This window comes from Schistocerca piceifrons, chromosome 8 (assembly GCF_021461385.2).
Source record: "Schistocerca piceifrons isolate TAMUIC-IGC-003096 chromosome 8, iqSchPice1.1, whole genome shotgun sequence".
In the NCBI taxonomy this organism is placed as follows: domain Eukaryota; kingdom Metazoa; phylum Arthropoda; class Insecta; order Orthoptera; family Acrididae; genus Schistocerca; species Schistocerca piceifrons.
Window position 1 is genome coordinate 477,535,625 of NC_060145.1, and position 20,879 is coordinate 477,556,503.

Consider the following 20,879-nt stretch of genomic DNA (forward strand, 5'->3'; position numbering starts at 1 on the left):
ATGTTCCTGATGAAATACAACAAAAATCCATCATATTTTCAGATGATACCTGTGTTTTTATTGAGGGGATGGATCTGGAAGAGCTACACATTGAGCTAAAAGAGTTTTACTTAGTAACAAAGAGATAGAGGGGCTGGCCAGTTCTTACCTCAGCTCAGTACAGCCGATAGATACACATAAAACAGAACTGAAAATTTACATTCCTAGCTTTCGGAACTTTGTTCCTTCATCAGGGAGGAGAGAGGGGGAAAAAAGGGAAGAAGGGAAAGTGGATTCAGTTACTCACAACCCAGGTTATGAAGCAACAGGGAAAGGTAAACAGGGAGGGTGGCAAGGATGGAGGCATGATTGTCAGAGGGAAGCCAAAGATATTCTACTGTAAGTACTGTGCCAGCTTCAACCAAAGAGGATGCATACAGAAGTAAAGAGGTATATAGTATAAAGATAAACACAACTACGTAGGATGAAAAGATGCGTGAATGGCTAAAGAGGAAAGGGAAAGAGGAGAAGACTGAAGAGTGAATGGGAGTGAGGTTGTTTAACATAGGTTCAGTCCAGGGGGATGGCGGGATGAAAGGATGTGTTGGAGTGCAAGTTCCCATCTCCGCAGTTCAGAGGGACTGGTGTTGGGTGGGAGAAGCCAAATGGCACATACGGTGTAGCAGGTTCCTAGGTCCCTAGAATTATGCTGGAGGGCATGCTCCGCTACTGGGTATTGGGCATCTCCTAGGCGGACAGTTCGTCTGTGTCTGTTCATGCGCTCAGCCAGTTTGGTTGTTGTCATGCCGATGTAAAAGGCTGTGCAGTGCAGGCATGTCAGTTGATAAATGACATGTGTAGTTTCACACGTAGCCCTGCCTTGAATTGTGTATGTTTTACCAGTAGCGGGGCTGGAGTAGGTGGTTGTGGGCGGATGCATGGGGCAGGTTTTGCAGCGGGGTCGGTTACAGGGGTAGGAACCGCTGGGTAGAGAAGGTAGTCTGGGAATATTGTAGGGTTTAACAAGGATGTTACGGAGGTTAGGGGGGCGATGAAAGGCAACTCTGGGTGGTGTGGGGAGAATTTTGTCAAGGGATGATATCATTTCAGGGGTTGACTTGAGAAAGTTATATCCCTGGCGGAGTAATTTGTTGATGTTTTCGAGGCCAGGATAATATTGGGTGACAAGGGGGATACTTCTGTGTGGTCTGGGGGTAGGAACATTGTTGTTGGATGGGGAGGAATGTATTGCTCGGGAAATCTGTTTGTGGACAAGGTCTGCAGGATAGTTGCGGGAGAGGAAAGCACTGGTCAGGTTATTGGTGTAGTTGTTGAGGGATTCGTCACTGGAGCAGATACGTTTGCCACGAATACCTAGGCTGTAGGGAAGGGAGCGTTTGATGTGGAAAGGATGGCAGCTATCAAAGTGAAGGTACTGTTGTTTGTTTGTGGGTTTGATATGGACATAGGTGTGGATGTGAGCTTCAACAAGATGAAGGTCAACATCCAGGAAGGTGGCTTGGGTTTTGGAGAAGGACCAGGTGAAATTCAGATTCGAAAAGGAGTTGAGGTTATGGAGGAAATTAAGGAGTGTTTCTTCACCATGAGTCCAGACCACAAAGATGTCATCTATAAACCTATACCAGGCCAGGGGAAGCAGCTGTTGGGTCTTCAGGAAAGCCTCCTCCATGCGGCCCATGAAGAGGTTGGCATAGGAGGGAGCCATCCTGGTTCCCATGGCCGTTCCCCTGATTTGTTTGTAGGTCTGGCCTTCAAAAGTGAAGTAATTATGGGTGAGGATGAAGTTGGTAAGTGTGATAAGGAACGAGGTTTTTGGAAGATCTTCGGGTGGGCGTTGGGAGAGGTAGTGCTCAAGGGCAGAGAGACCATGGGTATGTGGGATGTTTGTGTAAAGGGATGTAGCATCTATGGTGACAAGAAAGGTTTCAGGTGGGAGAGGAGTGGGAATGGATTTGAGGCGTTCTAGGAAGTGGTTTGTGTTTTTGATGTAGGATGGGAGTCTGCGGGTGATAGGTTGTAGGTGCTGGTCTACCAGAGCTGAGATACGTTCGGTTGGGGATTTGAAGCCAGCTACAATGGGACGGCCAGGATGGTTCTCTTTGTGGATTTTGGATAAAAAAGAGAACCATCCTGGCCGTCCCATTGTAGCAGGCTTCAAATCCCCAACCGAACGTATCTCAGCTCTGGTAGACCAGCACCTACAACCTATCACCCGCAGACTCCCATCCTACATCAAAGACACAAACCACTTCCTAGAACGCCTCAAATCCATTCCCACTCCTCTCCCACCTGAAACCTTTCTTGTCACCATAGATACTACATCCCTTTACACAAACATCCCACATACCCATGGTCTCTCTGCCCTTGAGCACTACCTCTCCCAACGCCCACCCGAAGATCTTCCAAAAACCTCGTTCCTTATCACACTTACCAACTTCATCCTCACCCATAATTACTTCACTTTTGAAGGCCAGACCTACAAACAAATCAGGGGAACGGCCATGGGAACCAGGATGGCTCCCTCCTATGCCAACCTCTTCATGGGCCGCATGGAGGAGGCTTTCCTGAAGACCCAACAGCTGCTTCCCCTGGCCTGGTATAGGTTTATAGATGACATCTTTGTGGTCTGGACTCATGGTGAAGAAACACTCCTTAATTTCCTCCATAACCTCAACTCCTTTTCGAATCTGAATTTCACCTGGTCCTTCTCCAAAACCCAAGCCACCTTCCTGGATGTTGACCTTCATCTTGTTGAAGCTCACATCCACACCTATGTCCATATCAAACCCACAAACAAACAACAGTACCTTCACTTTGATAGCTGCCATCCTTTCCACATCAAACGCTCCCTTCCCTACAGCCTAGATATTCGTGACAAACGTATCTGCTCTAGTGACGAATCCCTCAACAACTACACCAATAACCTGACCAGTGCTGTCCTCTCCCGCAACTATCCTGCAGACCTTGTCCACAAACAGATTTCCCGAGTAATACATTCCTCCCCATCCAACAACAATGTTCCTACCCCCAGACCACACAGAAGTATCCCCCTTGTCACCCAATATTATCCTGGCCTCGAAAACATCAACAAATTACTCCGCCAGGGATATAACTTTCTCAAGTCAACCCCTGAAATGAGATCATCCCTTGACAAAATTCTCCCCACACCACCCAGAGTTGCCTTTCGTCGCCCCCCTAACCTCCGTAACATCCTTGTTAAACCCTACAATATTCCAAGACTACCTTCTCTACCCAGCGGTTCCTACCCCTGTAACCGACCCCGCTGCAAAACCTGCCCCATGCATCCGCCCACAACCACCTACTCCAGCCCCACTACTGGTAAAACATACACAATTCAAGGCAGGGCTACGTGTGAAACTACACATGTCATTTATCAACTGACATGCCTGCACTGCACAGCCTTTTACATCGGCATGACAACAACCAAACTGGCTGAGCGCATGAACGGACACAGACGAACTGTCCGCCTAGGAGATGCCCAATACCCAGTAGCGGAGCATGCCCTCCAGCATAATTCTAGGGACCTAGGAACCTGCTACACCGTATGTGCCATTTGGCTTCTCCCACCCAACACCAGTCCCTCTGAACTGCGGAGATGGGAACTTGCACTCCAACACATCCTTTCATCCCGCCATCCCCCTGGACTGAACCTACGTTAAACAACCTCACTCCCATTCACTCTTCAGTCTTCTCCTCTTTCCCTTTCCTCTTTAGCCATTCACGCATCTTTTCATCCTACGTAGTTGTGTTTATCTTTATACTATATACCTCTTTACTTCTGTATGCATCCTCTTTGGTTGAAGCTGGCACAGTACTTACAGTAGAATATCTTTGGCTTCCCTCTGACAACCATGCCTCCATCCTTGCCACCCTCCCTGTTTACCTTTCCCTGTTGCTTCATAACCTGGGTTGTGAGTAACTGAATCCACTTTCCCTTCTTCCCTTTTTTCCCCTCTCTCCTCCCTGATGAAGGAACAAAGTTCCGAAAGCTAGGAATGTAAATTTTCAGTTCTGTTTTATGTGTATCTATCGGCTGTACTGAGCTGAGGTAAGTACTGGCCAGCCCCTCTATCTCTTTGTTAGTATTTGTTTCACATCTTATATGAGATTTTCCATTAATCATTTAGAGTTTTACTTAGGCAAGATAACTGCTTTAGAAACTGAAAACTGATGCTAAAATACACAAATTAAGATAAGAGCAGCAAGGGTAGTGTACAAACATAATTATGATGAAAGAAATGTCTCACATTTAGTTGCATCAGAGCACTGAGTGAACACAATGGTGCAGATGAAAATTTGTGACAGGCAGAGAGTCGAATGTGCATTTCCCGCTTTATGCAAGTAATTGCCTCAGCCACTTCAGCTGTCCAAGTTCATCCCCTGCCTGACCCATATCTTCATATGCCGCCAGCTAGAGAGAAATGCCCCCTGTCAATTAACCCACATGCTTGCTGCCTAGCTATATTCCCACAAGGATTCATGTACTGTTGTGCATCCACACTGAAATATCATAATTCTGTGTGAAATATATAAATGTTATACAGGGGTGGTGTCTATGTTCTTTGACTTGTATGTTCAAAAGAACAGAAATCATCCATATATAAAACTTAATTATGTATATACACAGTTCATTCATACCAGGAATTGAGAATTTCAATGATTTTTGCTCATTATCAATATCTATACTGCAAAATATCGAACTGTGTGACATAAATGGCTATATCTTTTGACTGTATTGACATAGAAATGTAAATATTTTACATTACCATGGAAATGTAGACTATAGGATGTGGCACAAATTCCTACCCATTCCTGAGAAAAAGTGTTTTTACAGTAGGACAGACAGACAGACAACAGACAACAAAGTGATCCTATAATGGGTTTTGTTTTTACCAATTCTGTAGGGCACCTTAAAAAAGCAGCATCATAAGCCTTAAAAGCAGTTAACCAACACAGTAGAAGCCAGAGCTAAAAATCAATAAACTTGAGCAAGTATCTTTGTAACATTTTTGGGCCACCACCTTTATGATAAATTAACATAGACAGAGCAAATCAAAAGTGCAAGTAGTAAATTAAATTCAGTCTACTATGCATTATGGAAGTCAGCTGACATAGTTGGTATTGAACTCCTTAAAACATTTTACTGTATACACTTTGAATCCATTTCATTATAAGGAACAGAATATCCAGGTCTTCATTTAATAATACAACATGTATCAATTGTAATACATCAAATGGCTGAATAAATAAATAAAAATAAATAATATATTCTTCATATCTCTCCATGGCATCATAGACTTGAGCCACAATTCCTCTGCATGCTCCTATCCAGAGCTGAATGCTTACATCTCTTTACTGAGATACAATACTACTTCAGTTTATCTAGTTTACTGAAATCTTTCTACATGCTTTCACTGCCTTTTGCAATTTGGTTATCATTTTTGCTGCAACTACCTCATGGGCAAAGATACCACTTCCAATGTGAACATCCTCAAAGAAGTCAAGTCTGTTCATTGCCATTAACTCCAACATATTTCCATGATGAGTAGGCTTCTGTACTATCTGTTCTAGTCAGTTTTCAGAGAAGGTATTTAATGTTATTTTGCAGGGTGTCTTGTCTTATATACCACTTACAAAACGAATTCATAGGAGGAAAAAATTATTATTCTGAAAAAGAAAAATTGGTCAAATGTTTTGTAAAATGTTTTACTTTTATACAAAATATTTCACAAAACCTTTGAATGACGTTTTTAAATTTTTTTTATTTTCAAGTTTTGTTAAGAAAGCCTGGTTTTATTGAAACCTCATTCAGGAATATGTGGGATATGATACCTCATTGGACTAAAACCGAAGTGGTTACTAGGCAGATGAGGGTGTCAGAACTTTAAAGATTTTCTCGTGATTGATGGGAATAAATTTTTCATATTACAACAATTTTTTCTCCTAATATTATAATGGAGGGAGCTATAGACCCTTACTGAGAGAAAGATATTAGAAATAATAAGTAGATTATTGAAAGTTATTAGCAACAATCAGGGCTGAAGGACAGGTGTTGAGTAAAACACATGAAACTATTTTATTTTTCAAAACACTGACACCTTGAAAAGAGTTAAACATAAAGAATGGAGAATAATGGTACATTTTCAGGAAATTTCAAATGTCTGCTCCATCAATTAATAAGGTGTTCTTTTTTACTTTGATTCAGTGAAAAATACAATTTTTAGCTACGTATTTAGCAGTAACCAGAAAACAAATAAAATCATAAATACAGAGTTATGACTCACCATGGGCATTGCACGACACACAGACTTGCGATACATGAGCAATGTGTCATTGGGATTGATGAGTGATGGAAATTTGGAAGCGTCACTGGCACCCACAACACTGCTGCAGTGATCTCCATGCCAATGTGGCAGGTGCTGCGAGCCACGGTACGTGTCAATTAAGCCTGCCTTCCCCAGATGTTTTGACCCTGTGAAGATTGTTGCTGTGTCACCTGAGAAGTCGTACATCTGTAAACAGAGTGGTATGTTACACCAGAACTCTCTTCTCAGGCAGCGTTTTCACTATTCATTCATTCACACATTCTGTTCTGTAATTGTCATAATATAGAGCCTTCAAGGATTTGAAATTTTGTTTCTCTAAACTATACTAACTACAAATTTTGGCTACAGTTAATCTACTCATGCTGATGATAATGAGTCTTACTTCTAGACTACTCTGTGCATGATTATATATGTTTATTAGGACACAAAAAAGCTACTTCAAAAAAGGCCATATTACTCCTCTTAAAACACTACAGTGACACAAGCATTTATGTTACTTTCCACAGAACACTCTGACCTGCCTACATATTGGCAAACTCAAGAATTCTTTAATACAAACAGTAGCATTATATATATAAAACAAGTCCAAATATTCTTAAAAATTGTAGTAGCAGTGATTAATAGTGTTGGTGTGACTCAGACAGCCTCTGCTGTGTCAATTTCCCCTTACTGTGGTGGAGCCTATTACCACAAATGAGGCTCTGACAGCTGAGTACACAAAGGGAATTGTAGGAAATAACATTCCCTCCCCACGTGTAACACCTTGATTGGGAGCAACTGCACACGCTCAAAGGTGGCAGCCCACCATGACAATCAGCTGTTGCAGGCTAGTAACCTGTAAATGCTTGAAATCAATATGTCTATATCTTGTGCAGTTGAAAATGTTATGTGAAAAGAACACTTGTCAGTAGACCTCCATATCAACTCTTAATTTCTGTATTTTTCTCATTGTGATCATTTTATGAGACATATATGAGAGGAAATAGTATGTTGCCCAGCTCTTCCCAGAATGTATTGTCTTGGACTTTCATAGTAAGCCTCTACCTGATGCACAATGCTTCTCTTGTAGCATCTGCCATTGGAGTTTCTTGCACATTTCTGTAACACTCTCACACCGAATACGTGAACTTGTGATGAAATGCATCACTCTTTGTTGGGTCTTCTCTAACTCTTCTATTAATCCTACCTGGTATGGATCATACCAGTATGTTGAGCAATATTCAAGAATCAGTCTAACATTTGTTTAGCTAGCCACTTTATCCTGCACAAGTTACATTTCCTTAAAATTTTTCCTATGGATATCAGTCTGTCATCTACTTTTTCAGCAATTTGTTTTATGTAGGCATTCCACTTGAGGTTGATTTGGATGTTTACTCTTAGATACTTTTGGAAGAGACTGTTTCCAACAGTCTTTTCATCACTGGTGTAGTTTTACAGCAGTGAATTTATTCTCCTACATATGTTACATTTATTCAATGAATGAATACATGATCTTGCACCATTTTTAGTCATTAGAGAAACCTTTGCAGATACCAAACTGAGCTGTAGTTACAACTTTAGTTTCAGAGAAGTGGTTCACTACTCTGTTGTAAGTTAACTTATCAAAGTTTTGAGGAACTGGAATCTGTTTACATTTATTTTATGTATTTATTTATTTATTCATCTGTGGAACAATAAATATTGTATGGATGTCATCAGTTTACAACACATGAGCACACATTTACATTTACAATGAAACAGGTTTCTCATATTTTGTGTAGTTTTTATAACTAGTCATACACACATTTATAATTACATAATATTTTGGTGATAATGTCATATGTTGCTAATAATCTACATCTATGTTAAATATTCTTTTACAGTATAACAACTATTACTTACTAAAAAGGTTTTAAGCTTTTGTCTGAAAGTGAGGGGCTCATTTATTTCTTTAATTTCTTGTGGTAATTTGTTATACAGTTTTATCCCATTATAAAATATACTTTTTTGCGTCTTTGCCTTGTTCTTTCTATCTAGATGGAGGTGGTGACAAGCTCTTGTTTCATGGTCATGTATTAGGCTGTTTGTGTTGTACATGTTGAGATTTTTCTTAATGAACATTATGTTCTGAAAGATATACTCACAAGAAACAGTTAGAATGCCTAGCTTTCTAAATAATTCTAGACAGTGGGCCCTGTTGTTGCTGTTTGTTATTATCCTTATGGCTCTTTTTTGTACTTTGAACACAGTTTGTATGTTATTAGCACTTGTTCCCCAAAACATGATCCCATAGCTGAGGACTGAGTGTAGATATCCATAATATGTTATTTTAAGACAGGTATTACTGCATACCAGTGCAAGGATTCTAAGAGCATAGCATGCTGCGGATAATTTCTTTGCCAAAATGTTGACATAGTTTGTCCATTTCAGTTGGCTGTCTACATTCATCCCTAAGAATTTGGTACTTGTTACACATTCTAATTCATTATTATTAACTTTTATTCTAGTGGCATTGCGTTTTTTGTTCAATTGGAAGTTAATATAGTTAGTTTTCTTTACATTTAGGGCTACTTTATTTTTTAATGACCAGTTGTGGACATCATTGAGAGCCTCGTTCGCTCTTTCTGACAATTGTGTTGGATTTTCACCTGTTATTACTATGTTGCTGTCAACATAAATCACCCACTTGAACTTAAGGTGCATACACAAAGAAAGCAAGTTAATCTGCATAGGAGAGACCATTGTGAGGCAGCTTGAACTGCTGTAAGAAATATGTCTGTGTTATCCAATGGAGCAGCACAGAGTGGTAGCTGGATGTCAGCACAGGCAGCAGAAACACACCAGCCTATGAGCCGGAATGTATGACACATTGTTTTCCAGCATCTTGATATAATGGGTCATATTTAGTGCATTTACTTACACTCAGGCACGCTAATGATAATGAAATATTTGTAACATCCCTTGAATTTCATAAACAGTTTGAGATGTGAAAACAAGTTTTTGGTAAATGGCAGCACACAAATAGGATATTATTTTTGCATGTGTTTAAATGTAGAACTTTCTTATCTACTTCAATATGGGAGTATTTACAGACTTTTTGAACAGAATAATATCATTTTTTAAGTATGAGCAATAATTGGCGAAATGAAAATTGGTGTGGCTTTGAAACAGCTTAAGTGAAGAAATTACATGCTTATTTTTATACTGAAAATGTGCTTTTCTCATAAGCTGTTGACCTGACATGTTCTCAGTTCCTCATTTAATAAGCCACTATTTTATGTTTCTGTCACAATTTCAGCTGCATTAGCATGTTAGCAATGTGACATTTCATAAATTATATAGAACAGTTCTATCCTTTCACAAACCACCCTGACAATTTCCAATACATGACTTCGGCTGCTTTTCCACCAAATTCAACAACAATCTTAAGAATATGAGATACCTGACATGCAGTAAGGAAATACTTCTGCAGTTGTGCAATATCTTTGTCACCTATATATTATAGTACACTACCAGAATGAGTGCTTCTTCCTAGCCATTCCAAGCAGAAGTCTGTTGTTTTGTATATATTACCCCCTGTCACCAGACCATCTCTTGTAAGTTTTTCAGTGCAGATGATATCATTAGCTATAGTCTTACTGATCTTTGATTTCATTCTGGTGGCTTTTTGACCTCAACTGTTCTCTCTGCGGTAATTCAGAGTTAAAATTTCTGTGAAAGTTTCTATGTTCAGCAATTTTTGAGAAACTCTGACTCTACTTTCTTACTTTCAGGTTGCTATCATGCCTTTCACAAAGGGTTTCTCTCTTTATGGTCACTTGTCATAATCTTCATCACTTGTAGCTTTTTCCCCCAGTGACTCTTCCACTTCTTTCAGATTTTCATTCTGCTTTTTCCCAATGCACTTATTACTATTTTAGCAATTGTTATCCTTGCTGTATTACATATTTTCAGGTACTCATCATTCTTCCCTGTCTATAGCCTGCTATTATCAGCCTAATATCTCAGATATTATAAAACAATGCCAAACACACCAAAAATTAAACACAAGAAAATTTGAAAATAAATTAGAAAAAGGTGTCCTGTTGAACACTTTTACTTCAATGATGTATGAACTATTCTCAGGGCAGACAGAAGTCTTTAGCATATGCACCTTTGAACCCAAACACGAACCTGAAAACATATGTATCTGTAATCTGCTTTTGGTGTTAAGCATTTCAGACAGGCCTCAAGTAAATTCTCACTAAACTCTCTCTGTCTCTGTGTGTGCGTGTGCGTGTGCATGCGCGTGCACATGCGTGTGTGCGTGTGCATGCGCGCATGTGCGTGCGCGTGCGTGCGTGCGCGTGCGTGCGCGTGTGTGCGCTCGTGTAACTTACCCGGTCGACAAGGCCAACTTTTTCAAAGTAGATCCAAGAAGGCATCAATGTATTGCCAAGCGTAGTCAGTGTGCTCTCGTAGCCAAACATGAACTCACGTGCTGTCATCCGCACCAGAGGCTGTGAGTTGGTCTTTCCAATCACGAGATTCAGCCCCATTTTCATGAAGAATGAAGAGTCCTTCATGACGTGTGTAATACTCTGTGTGAAAGAAGGCAGTGTAGTGAGAGGCATATCATTCTGACAGGCTGAATACAGCTACTAAGGTACACTCATTAACATGTGAGGATAATTTGCCTTTTAAATTTTGCACAGATTTGTTGGGCAGCTGATTGCAACTTATGGAACAGTACTTTGGAAAATGTGGCACACTGTTACACTTAGTAAGAGATACTAAGAAATAGGTTGAAAGTTTACTATGCATGGTGTAACAATCAATCACATTATGACAGTAGAAATCCAGGATTCTAGCTTTAAATAATCAGGGATGTTGTTATACAGCAGTAGTATTATTAACACTTATAATAATTTATTATGTAATCCAATTAGCATGAAGTTTTGTGTTAACTATTTAGATACATCCAATTATTGTTAGTTCAATATTGAATGATAACTTACTATTTGTAAATCCTTGTAGAATTTTCTTTCACAGTTTTATTAGGAGTAACTAAAATATTTATGATTGTAGTGGACAGTGTATATAGCAGATACAAGGTATGCTCAAATTACACCAACAAACTATAAACCTCTGGGTCTTCTTGGAGAATCTGTCACATGAAATTAACAAAATGACAATAAAAAACTTTCTAGTGACTACTTGTAAACTAATACACACTACAATAACTCAAAAATTATCCACACTTCAATTAATTGATATCAAAAACAAGCAAGGTTCAAAGTATATTTTTCTCATTGGAAACAGTATGCCCATATGCAGGCAGTCATTTTTACACACAATTACTCAGGCAGTGAGCTGTAGGTATTACTATCATCAGTGCAGACAATAGAGGGGAAATGATGGAAATATTAATCAACAATCATTACTACAAAAGACAGGAGCAGTCAGTTTTCAATATAAATTCAATGTGAGGTAACACAGCAAGTTATTTGTACTGACTTGCACAATACAACTTGCATACAGAGGAAAAATAGGGCAAGAAATATGATGCATGTTACATGAAGATGTGATTCAACGTGCAATTTCTGTATACGAAAATCCACTGAGAGTCATTGAGAAGGAGGACAGATCTTTATGTCCTGTGTTAGATTCCAGACAGACCAGCACAATCATGCCGCCATAGATGGACAAGCCGGAGAAACTAGAAGAACTATTTCAGAGATTTTATAGGGTGAAAGTCTTCTTGTTGATTGATCTCAGATTAAGCTTCTAGCAGATAGGAGTACATCCATTTTGCCACAAATACACAGCTTTACTATCAATGACTCCCCTTCAGCCAAAACAAATCTTTGGTTATGTTAATTGCAAAAGAAACTTGGAAGGATCAAACAGAACACTAAAGGTATTGATCAGTGCTCTGAGGAACCACAGAATAACCATAAATTTAGAGAAATCTTATTTTGGAACATGAAAATAATTTCACCAAATTCAGAAAAGTTAGTATAGGCAATCACACAGTTCTCAACACCTTCCATCAGAAAGGATTTAGAGTTTTTTATAAAAAGCTCATCAAAATGGACATGTTAGCTCTGAGACTCTGTGCATTAATGAGAAAAAAAAGACTCCAGGAGTGTGGTATGCAAATAAAGATAGAGAATTTCAGGCACTGAAACATACATTGGTAATAGCACCAATACTGTCATCCTGATTTATCAGATGTCCGCCCCTGGTAGCTGAGTGGTCAGTGCAATGGAATGTCATACCTAACGCCTTGGGTTCGATTCCCGGCTGGGTCAGAGATTTTCTCCACTCAGGGACTGGGTGTTGTATTGTACTAATCAACATCATTTCATCCCCCATCAACACCCAGGTCACCGACGTGGTGTCAACTCGAAAGACTTGCACCAAGCAAACGGTCTACCCGACAGGAGGCCGTAGCCACATGGCATTTCCATTTCCATTTATCAGTTGGTTTTGCATGGCTACTGATTTAGTCAAGATGGGAATCAGAGTCACCATATTCCAGGACGTTGAGGAAAATAGAGAGAGTGAAGAAGACAACGGCATGTGGTACTGTGTGCTATCAAAGCATGACAAGAACTACCCAGTGACTGAGATCAAGACTTTACTGTGGTTTGGGGCTTTAAGAATTTCAGCTATTTATGACACAAAACCAGAAGGGAAAACATACACACACACACACACACACACACACACACACACACACACACACACACAAACACAGAGATGATGCATTCTCATGCTCATTAGTGGGCCAGATGGAAGGGTCAGAGAGGACATTGGAGATTCTCGTTTCAGTCCATCTGAGAAAATGTCCTCTGAGAACTTCATCACTATTTCAATGCAGAATATAGCACTCATAGGGCTAAAGGAGAAATGGTGAAATAGAGGAGAAGCCAATATTAGACTATTTTATTTATTTAGGAAGAGAATCCTTTTTTGCTGGAAGAGGTCACTGACTCACTGTCGGCCCTTTGAATACCAGAAGAAATAATAAAGTAATATGGTATACACACCTCAGATATGTGCATTTTGGGATGAAGAAATGATTTCTGAAATTGTTAAACTTATTCCACTGTAATAACATGAAACTTAGGATAAGAAATGTCTCTCCACTAGCAAAGCATGTCACAAGGCAAAATGAAGTACACAGACAATTTAAGTGCTGCTCTATCCTATTGCACCCAATAAGTTGCATCAGTCACAGCAGAAGACTTAATGGGACCAAATCTTGTGACATAGTGTGGCTTTTGGTCCATACTAGTAGTTGAACTCAGATCTAAATTTGTCATGCTCACACCATTAAGTAGGGCTACTGCACTCACTGTATCAAAGACACTGTACAGCGACTTCTTGGTACAAATAGGGTGTGTAGTTAGGATAATCTCAGGTAATGGACCTCAGTTTAAATGGGAGTGATGAAAAACAATTACAAGGAGGCACAGGACACAGTTGATGTATATCTCAGTGTACCATCCAAGTTCAAATCCCGCAGGACATATATGAGAGAATTAGGAAATTTGTACAGAATCTACTGTCACAATTAGTACAAGATATGGGGTGTACTGTTAAAAGAATTCCATGACATCTCAACAAGATGCCATGCAGCTCAACTCTGTTACCACAATTGACTCATCTCAAGAATAAAACACCATCCAAAAAATACAAGTTGATAACCATCAAGGATGGGGGTACAACATTGCAAGATAATTAATCAGGAACTGTATAGAATTTTCAAGGCAGGAAGAAAGGAAAAGGAAGGAGTGGGCAAGAACATGAGAATATTAGTTACACCAACCTCTGTATCTACGTACATACTCTGCAAGTGACTGTACGGTGTGTGGTGGAGGGTACCCTGTACCACAACTGGTTGTTTCCTTTCCTGGTGCACTCACAGATAGAATGAGGGAAAAACGACTGTCTATACACATGCACATGAGCCCTAATTTCTTGAATCTTATCTTTGTGGCCCCTACAAAAAATGTATGTTGGCAGCAGCAGTATCATTCTACAATCAGCTTCAATTGCTGGTTCTGTAAACTTTCTTGGTAGTGTTCTTTGAAATGAATGTCGTCTTCCTTCCAGGGATTCCCACTTGAGCTCCTGAAGCATATCAGTATCACTTGCATGCTGATGGAACCCACCTGTAACAAATCTAACAACTCACCTCCGAATTGCTTCGCTGTTTTGTTTCAATTGAACCTTCTGTGGATCCCAAACACTCAAGCAGTACTCAAGAATAGGTCACACTAGCATCCTATATGTGGTCTCTTTTACAGATGAACCACACTTTCCTAAAATTCTCCCATTAAACCGAAGTTGATCATTTGCCTTCCCTACTACAATCCTTACATGCTCATTCTATTTCATATCGCTTCACAACATTATGCTAAGATATTTAAATGATGTGACTGTGTCAAGCAGGATATTACTAATGCTATATCTGAATGTTACCGGTTTCTTTTTCCTACTCATCCACATTAATTTACATTTTTCCTCATTAAGAGCCAGCCGCCATTCACCGCACCAACTAGAAATTTTGCCTAGGTCATTTTATATCAACTTACAGTCACTTATCTTCAATACTTTCCTGTATACCACAGCATCATCAGCAAACAACAGTAGATTGCTGCAACCCTGTCTGCCAGATCATTTATGTATGTAGAAAATAGTAACGGTCTTATCACACTTCTGTGGGGCACTCCTGGTATTACCCTGTCTCAAATGAAATCTCAGCATCAAGGAGAACATACTGGGTTTTATTACTTAAGAAGTCTTTGAGCCAGTCATATATCTGGGAGCCTGTTCCATATGCACATACCTTTGTTAAAAATCTGCAGTGGGCTACTGTGTCATAGCCTTTTCGGAAATCTGGAAATTTGAAATCATCCTGCTGCCCTTCATCTATAGTTTGCAGTTTGCATGAGAGAAAAGAGCAAGCTGGGTTTTACATGAGTGATGTTTTCTAAAGCTGTGCTGATTTGTGGACTTGAGCTTTTTGCTCTCTACAAAATTTATAATATTCAAACTCAGGATGTGTTCTATAATTCTGCAGCAAACTGATTTTAAGGACCAGAAGGGCAAAATGTTCTTGTGAAATTACTGAGAAAACATAGTTTTACAGAGAGTTTGTGATAGGATGTAGTCTTGTGTGGGAGATCTCTGTCCACAGGAGAGCAGAGCTCCAGATACCACTAATGGAGGAAATGGTTGGGTTGGAATGTATTAAAAACAGAAACTGGGTGATGATGGTTGTGCTCAGCAGGAGAACAATTGTTTGTAGCAAAGATCTTGTTAAGCTAATTAATCATTATATATATTTTGTAGTGGACTGACCCGACAGCCAATCCACTAGGACGGGTAGCCGAAAGGCACGCGTTCAAGCTCACGCAGGCTGCCGTGAGGTTGGTAATGGCGCCTTGCGAGGTCGTAGCAAATGACGTAGCTGAAGGCTATGCTAACTATCGTCTCGGCAAATGAGAGCGTAATTGTCAGTGAACCATTGCTAGCAACGTCAGCTGTACAACTGGGGAGAGTGCCAGTACGTCTCTCTAGACCTGCCGTGTGGTGGCGCTCGGTCTGCTATCACTGACAGTGGCGACACGCGGGTCCGACGTATACTAATGGACGGGGCCGATTTAAAGGCTACCACCTAGCAAGTGTGGTGTCTGGCGGTGACACCACATATTTCCTTACCTGATTGAGTCACAGTATTAAGTGGGTTTACTATACATGCTCATTAACAAAGTCTGTTATGTATGAGCCATTAATTTAGGAAATATACTAACCATTCATTAAATTTATATGAACCCATAAGTCCTCATGACAGCATTATATGATATGAAAATGGATTGTTCAGCCATCAGCAGCACTTTAAGCAATTTGTTAAAACTTTTATGGCGTGCCTACCATGGTTCCACATTGTAAAATTTATATAAATCTTGTTGTTTCAAATGTTGTTGTTGTTGTGGTCTTCAGTCCTGAGACTGGTTTGATGCAGCTCTCCATGCTACTCTATCCTGTGCAAGCTTCTTCATCTCCCAGTACGTACTGGAGCCTACATCCTTCTGAATCTGCTTAGTGTATTCATCTCTTGTTCTCCCTCTACGATTTTTACCGTACACACTGCCCTCCAATACTACACTGGTGATCCCTTGATGCCTCAGAACATGTCCTACCAAACGATCCCTTCTTCTTGTCAAATTGTGCCACAAACTCCTCTTCTCCCCAATCCTATTCAGTACCACCTCATTAGTTATGTGATCTACCCATCTAATCTTCAGCATTCTTCTGTAGCACCACATTTCGAAAACTGCTATTCTCTTCTTCTATAAACTATTTATCGTCCATGTTTCACTTCCATACATGGCTACACTCCATACAAATACTTTCAGAAACGACTTCCTGACACCTAAATCTAGATTCGATGTTAAAAAATTTCTCTTCTTCAGAAACGCTTTCCTTGCCATTGCCAGTCTACATTTGATATCCTCTCTACTTCGACCATCATCAGTTATTTTGCTCCCCAAATAGCAAAACTCCTTTACTACTTTAAGTGTCTCATTTCCGAATCTAATGCCCTCAGCATCACCCGACTATATTCCATTATCCTCGTTTTGCTTTTGTTGATGTTCATCTTATATCCTCCTTTCAAGACACTGTCCATTCCATTCAACTGCTCTTCCAAGTCCTTTGCTGTCTCTGACAGAATTACAATGTCATCGGCAAACCTCAAAGTTTTTATTTCTTCTCCATGGATTTTAATACCTACTCCGAATTTTTCTTTTGTTTCCTTTACTGCTTGCTCAATGTACAGATTGAATAACATCGGGGAGAGGCTACAACCCTGTCTCACTCCCTTCCCAACCACTGCTTCCCTTTCATGTCCCTCGACTCTTATAACTGCCATCTGGTTTCTATACAAATTGTAAATAGCCTTTCGCTCCCTGTATTTTACCCCTGCCACCTTCAAAATTTGAAAGAGAGTGTTCCAGTCAACACTATCAAAAGCTTTCTCTAAGTCTACAAATGCTAGAAACTTAGGTTTGCCTTTTCTTAATCTAGCTTCTAAAATAAGTCGTAGGGTCGGTATTGCCTCACGTATTCCCATATTTCTACAGAATCCAAACTGTGCTCATGGACCTTCCAATTGACGATGATACACAGTAATAGCATCGGGATTGAATACAATAGCCACCATGACTACATGTGTCCACCAGAGTACTGCTTTAAACAGGTTGTGATTGCAACATTTCCTAGGAATCCAGTAATAGTTTGCTATGCATCACAGCTGGTTTACTCTAATCCTTGGAAATTCACATTGACCATAAAACACTGAAACTGCATCGCGATTGAATACAACGACAACCATGCCAAATACAGTCTAGGGGAGTACTGGTTCAAACGGTCTGTGCTTGGAACCTTTCCTGGGAATCCAGTTGTAGTTTCCTATGCATCACAGCTGGTTTACTCTAACCCTTGGACATTAACATTGACGATAAAACACTGAAATTGCATCGGGATTGAATACAACAGCAACCATACCATCTTCAATCTAGGGGAGTACTGCTTCAAACGGACTGTGATTGGAATCTTTCCTGGTAATCCAGTAGTAGATGCTCAGAGCCATTTTTGAATCAGATTGTGATGGCCCAGAGGCTCGGCGCAAGCAATTAGGATACAGCACGAGAAGTCGGGTGTTTGAGAAGTGCTATTATGAGTGTCTTCAACACGTGGCGAAACTGAGTTGAAACTATATCCAGACGTCGTGATGTTGCATGCGATACCTGATTACAGATGTCGGAGGTGTAGGCTCGGCAGACTGGTAAAACAGGACAGGCGGTGAACTGTGACGGAAATAACATCAGACTTTAAAGCTGGGCAGAGTACAAGTGTGTCCGAACACGCAGTGCACCGAACACTCCTAATGATTGGCCTCCGCAGCCGATGACTTATGCATGTGCCAGTGATAATGTGGTGTCACCGCCAGACACCACACTTGCTAGGTGGTAGCCTTTTAAATCGGCCGCGATCCGCTAGTATACGACGGACCCGCGTGTCGCCAATATCAGTGATAGCAGACCGAGCGCCGCCACACGGCAGGTCTAGAGAGACTTAATAGCACTCGCCCCAGTTGTACAGCCGACGTTGCTAGCCATGGTTCAGTGAGAATTACGCTCTCAATTGCCGAGACGATAGTTAGCATAGCCTTCAGCTACGTCAATTGCTACGACCTAGCAAGGCGCCAATTATCCTTTGCTATGTATCTAATGACGCATATACTGTATCAACAAGACCAATGTTCACCAATTGTGGATTAAAGTTAAGTATTCCTGCAGCTACGTACTTTTCTTTATAGCATTCATTACGTATCCTGTTTCAGACCTCACGCCAGCCTGCGTGAGTTTAAGCGCGTGCCTTTCGGTTACCCGTCACTGTGGATTGGCTGTCTTGCCAGTCCACAACAGTTAACACCACGACATCGGCAACTACGACTGACCATCGGCGCTAGACGTTGGCGCAGTGGCAGAGTGTTGCATGGTCTGGTGAATCCCGATACCTTCTTCATCGTGCCGATGAGAGGGCACGAATCTGTCGTCTTCCAACGTAACAGGTCCTTGACACCTGTAGTATGGAACGGAGAAAAGCTGGCGAAGGCTCCATTATGCTCTCGGGAGCATTCACGTGGGCTTCTATGGGATCAATGGATCTCGTGCAAGGCACCATGTCGGCCAAGGAGTATCATACAAAAAATGTTCAAATGTGTATGAAATCTTATGGGACTTAACTGCTAAGGTCATCAGTCCCTAACCTTACACACTACTTAAACTAAATTATCCTAAGGACAAACACACACACCCATGCCCGAGAGAGGACTCGAACCTCCACCGGGACCAACCGCACAGTTCATGAATGTAGCGCCCTAGACCGCTCGGCTAATCCCGCACGGCGAGTATCGTACATTCGTTGCAGACTACGTATACCTCTTTATGGCGATCATGTTTCCCGATAGCAGTGGCATTTTTCAGTAAGATAATGTGCCATGTCACAAGGCTAGGAGTATGATGGGGTGGTTCGAGGAACATAGTGGTGAATTCCAAGTGATGTGATGGCCCCCTAATCGCCATATCGGAAACCGATCGAACACATCTGGGATGAGGTTGAACGTGGCTCATCACCTCCCCTCCCTGAATTTACAGGAATTAAGTGACTTGTAGATGAAGATGAAATGGGAGATATGATACTGTGTGAAGAGTTCGACAGAGCACTGAAAGACCTGAGTAGAAACAAGGCCCCGGGGGTAGATAACACTCAATTAGAACTACTGTCGGTCTTGGGAGAGCCAATCCTGGTGAGCAAGATATATGAGACAGGCGAAATACCCACAGACTTCAAGAAGAATATAATAATTCCAATCCCAAAGAAAGCAGGTGTTGACAGGTGTGAAAATTACCGAACTATCAGTTTAATAAGTCACAGCTGCAAAATACTGACACGAATTCTTTAGAGACGAATGGAAAAACTGGTAGAAGCCGACCTTGGGGAAGATCAGCTTGGATTCCGTAGAAATATTGGAACACGCGATGCAATACTGACCCTGCGACTTATCTTAGAAGAAAGATTAAGGGAAGGCAAACCTACGTTTCTAGCATTTGTACACTTCGAGAAAGCTTTTGACAATGTTGACTGGTATACCCTCTTTCAAGTTCTAAAGATGGCAGGGTTAATATACAAGGATCAAGAGGCTATTTACAATTTGTACAGAAACCAGATGGCAGCTATAAGAGTCGAGGGGCATGAAGGGGAAGCAGTGGTTGGGAAGGGAGCGAGACAGGGTTGTAGCCTCTCCCCGACGTTATTCAATCTGTATATTGAGCAAGCAGTAAAGGAAACAAAAGAAAAGTTCGGAGTAGGATTTAAAATCCATGGAGAAGAAATAAAAACTTTAAGGTTCGCCGATGATATTGTAATTCTGTCAGAGACAGCAAAGGACTTGGAAAAGCAGTGAACGGAATAAACAGTGTCTTGAAAGGAGGATATAAGATGAACATCAACAAAAGCAAAACGAGGATAATGGAATGTAGTCGAATTAAGTCGGGTGACGCAGAGGGAATTAGATTAGGAAATGAGACACTTAAAGTAGTAAAGGAGTTTTGCTATTTGGGGAGCAAAATAACTGATGATGGTCGAAGTAGAGAGGATATAAAATGTAGACTGGCAATGGCAAAGAAAGCATTTCTGAAGAAGAGAAATTTTTTAACATCGAGTCTAGATTTAAGTGTCAGGAAGTCGTTTCTGAAAGTATTTGTATGGAGTGTAGCCATGTATGGAAGTGAAACATGGACGATAAATAGTTTATAGAAGAAGAGAATAGCAGCTTTCGAAATGTGGTGCTACAGAAGAATGCTGAAGATTTGATGGGTAGATCACATAACTAATGAGGTGGTACTGAATAGGATTGGGGAGAAGAGGAGTTTGTGGCACAACTTGACCAGAAGAAGGGATCGGTTGGTAGGACATGTTCTGAGGAATCAA

At 40.7% G+C, this 20,879-nt stretch overlaps 1 protein-coding gene across 1 annotated transcript in view; it reads right to left on the reverse strand.

The window, feature by feature from the left end:
- The window catches only part of LOC124711904 (scavenger receptor class B member 1-like), a 204,910-nt gene that overhangs the window by 26,213 nt on the left and 157,818 nt on the right, over positions 1–20,879 (reverse strand). The window contains exons 5-6 of the mRNA XM_047242156.1: positions 10,706–10,906; positions 6,306–6,533 (exon numbers count right to left, since the gene is read on the reverse strand). Coding sequence (XP_047098112.1) covers positions 6,306–6,533; positions 10,706–10,906 — 429 coding nt within the window. The remainder of the gene's footprint in view (positions 1–6,305; positions 6,534–10,705; positions 10,907–20,879) is intronic.